Source organism: Sceloporus occidentalis, unplaced genomic scaffold, assembly GCF_023333645.1.
Source record: "Sceloporus occidentalis isolate IW3139 unplaced genomic scaffold, rSceOcc1.0.p SCAF_76, whole genome shotgun sequence".
NCBI lineage: Eukaryota > Metazoa > Chordata > Lepidosauria > Squamata > Phrynosomatidae > Sceloporus > Sceloporus occidentalis.
The window spans coordinates 862,331-864,219 of record NW_028317056.1 but is presented as its reverse complement, the minus strand read 5'-3'; the positions used below and the strand labels follow the sequence as shown (position 1 = coordinate 864,219).

General features: G+C 55.9%; 1 protein-coding gene across 1 annotated transcript; it reads right to left on the bottom strand.

Moving 5' to 3' along the window:
• Positions 1-211: 211 nt before the first annotated feature.
• LOC149285661 (PAXIP1-associated glutamate-rich protein 1-like) lies at positions 212-1,500 on the bottom strand. Its single transcript, XM_089495055.1, has 3 exons — positions 1,112-1,500; positions 489-571; positions 212-396 (listed from the first exon to the last, which is right to left on the bottom strand). Exons 1-3 carry the CDS (start codon positions 1,498-1,500, stop codon positions 212-214), a joined length of 657 nt encoding a protein of 218 aa, XP_089351181.1.
• Positions 1,501-1,889: the final 389 nt, after the last annotated feature.

Sequence of the window (1,889 nt, the reverse complement as noted above, 5' to 3'; positions counted from 1 at the left end):
TTCAGTGTTCACCCTCCCAGCCGGAGGCTTCTAAGCCCCAGAGCGCCCCGCGCAGGCACAGGGGCCGCTAAATCCTTTGTAGAGTGTTCAGTGTTTAGCAGACGTGGCAAAGCCCAAAGTCATCGGCTCAGCGAGAGGCGAAAAGCTCCCCCGGAGACGCTTCACCGTTTCATCGTAACACAAGAGCGTAACGCGGCCGCCGGCTCCTCGCTCAGTATTTCCGCTGCCGAGGGAAGATGGCGGACGAGCGTTTCGGGGTGGGCACAGAGTCGGGGTCCATGTCGAAGAGGTCTCGCCCGGTTTTCAGGATCTGCTCCTCGATCTTCTTGTGTCGCTTCATATCGGAAAGGACCTTGTCGAGTCGCGCCTCTCGCTTCTGGCTGCGGGACAAGCTTCCTAAAAGGAGGAACACAGGGGGTTAAACGGGTCACGCGCAGAAAAGCAGGTACCGAGTATCTCAGATGGCTCCCCGCGCAGCCCCCACAGACCTGGCGTCCTCCTGCGGTCAATCAAAGAGTTCCTCGGAGTCGAAGGTTCATCATCAAAGTCAAACTCGGTGGGAACGGCCGGCCTGGGGAGGAAAAACAAGACACCCTGAGTTTGGGTCCGTAGGGTGAAGATGGGCGGCTCGAGGGTCTCATCTCCACAAAATACTTTGCCCCTCCCCCCCATTCCCATCTGCTTCCTACCACCAGGAGCGACTGGCCTTTAGTAGAAGCTGCAGCTCCCTCGAACACATCAGCCGCACGGCAAATAGCCAGAGGGAGAAAGGGGGCAAAAGGCACGGGGGGGGGGGGGGAATTGTGCAGATTCCCACACGCGTGTGCGAGGAGGCCCCGTTAAAAATTATAGGGACCTCTCGGCTATCATCTGCATTAAAGGGCATGTGTTACAAACCTATCGGCCCCCCGTCAGCAACGTCTAGTCGCCCGTTTCTCCTGCTGTAACGACTCAAACCTTAATCAGTCGTTGGTCTCGTCTTAGATTCAGGAGCCGTATGTCTGTCCCATGCATGTTTAATCCCCTCACTGTATTACCCTCTACCACTTCTGCTGGGAGGCTGTTCCACTCATCCACCACCCTCTCAGTGAAGTGACGGGCTCGTACTCACGTCTCCTCCTGCTCCTCTTCTTCCTCCGGCTCCTGATCGGATTCCTCATCCAGCAGATCTGGTTCTGGAGTCGGTGGCCGCCGAAGCAGTAAGTCCACCTGTAGAGGCAGAGTCCCCTCGCCGGCTATGAGCTCATACAGTCTCTTGATCTCCTCCGCAGGTGGGGTCCATCCCTCGGTGTCCTCCAGCTCGTCGTCGCTGCACGGGACGCACCACTCCTCGTCCTCCTCTTGCTGCTGCTCTTCCTCCGCTGCCTCGTCCTCCTCTGCTTTCTGAGGATCTGCGGAGTCCTCCTCTTCCTCCTCCGCTTCACCTTCGCCCTCCTTTACTGCCAGCGACTCCATGCCAGCCGTAACCTTCTCCTCCCCGTCCTCCGACGCTTCCTGCATCTGGATAGGGAACACACAGGGGGGTAGAAGGGGTTATCTGCCTGGCACACGGGGCATTATCCGTGTCACCCGTATGATAATGTGTGCATCTCTTTTGTGGCTGGCGATAAAGTTGGGTCACTTTGTAGCGTGGCAGGGCAGCCATATGCAAGGACTGGATTTAAAGGAAATCTCCATATTGTGTGACAAACTGACATCGCCAAAGACCTTGTAACATAACGGCGGAGATCTCTAACGGTAGCGAGTATCACCTGGGCTTATTACATGTCATCTGACGCACTGCAGTGCACGTCACATAAAAATGGGAGTGCACTATCCAATCAAGTAATGATGTCATCACATCATAGCAACACACCCCACCAACACTACAAATTATGTCATAGCAACAT

Bases quoted from the DNA above. Each gene is read 5' to 3' on its own strand.
- LOC149285661 (XM_089495055.1), bottom strand. From the start codon at position 1,500: ATGCAGGAAGCGTCGGAGGACGGGGAGGAGAAGGTTACGGCTGGCATG. The intron at 572-1,111 runs GTGAGTACGAGC...TTTCCTCCCCAG, and splicing joins GAAGAGGAGCAGGAGGAGAC to GCCGGCCGTTCCCACCGAGT. The intron at 397-488 runs GTCTGTGGGGGC...TCCTCCTTTTAG, and splicing joins TGACCGCAGGAGGACGCCAG to GAAGCTTGTCCCGCAGCCAG.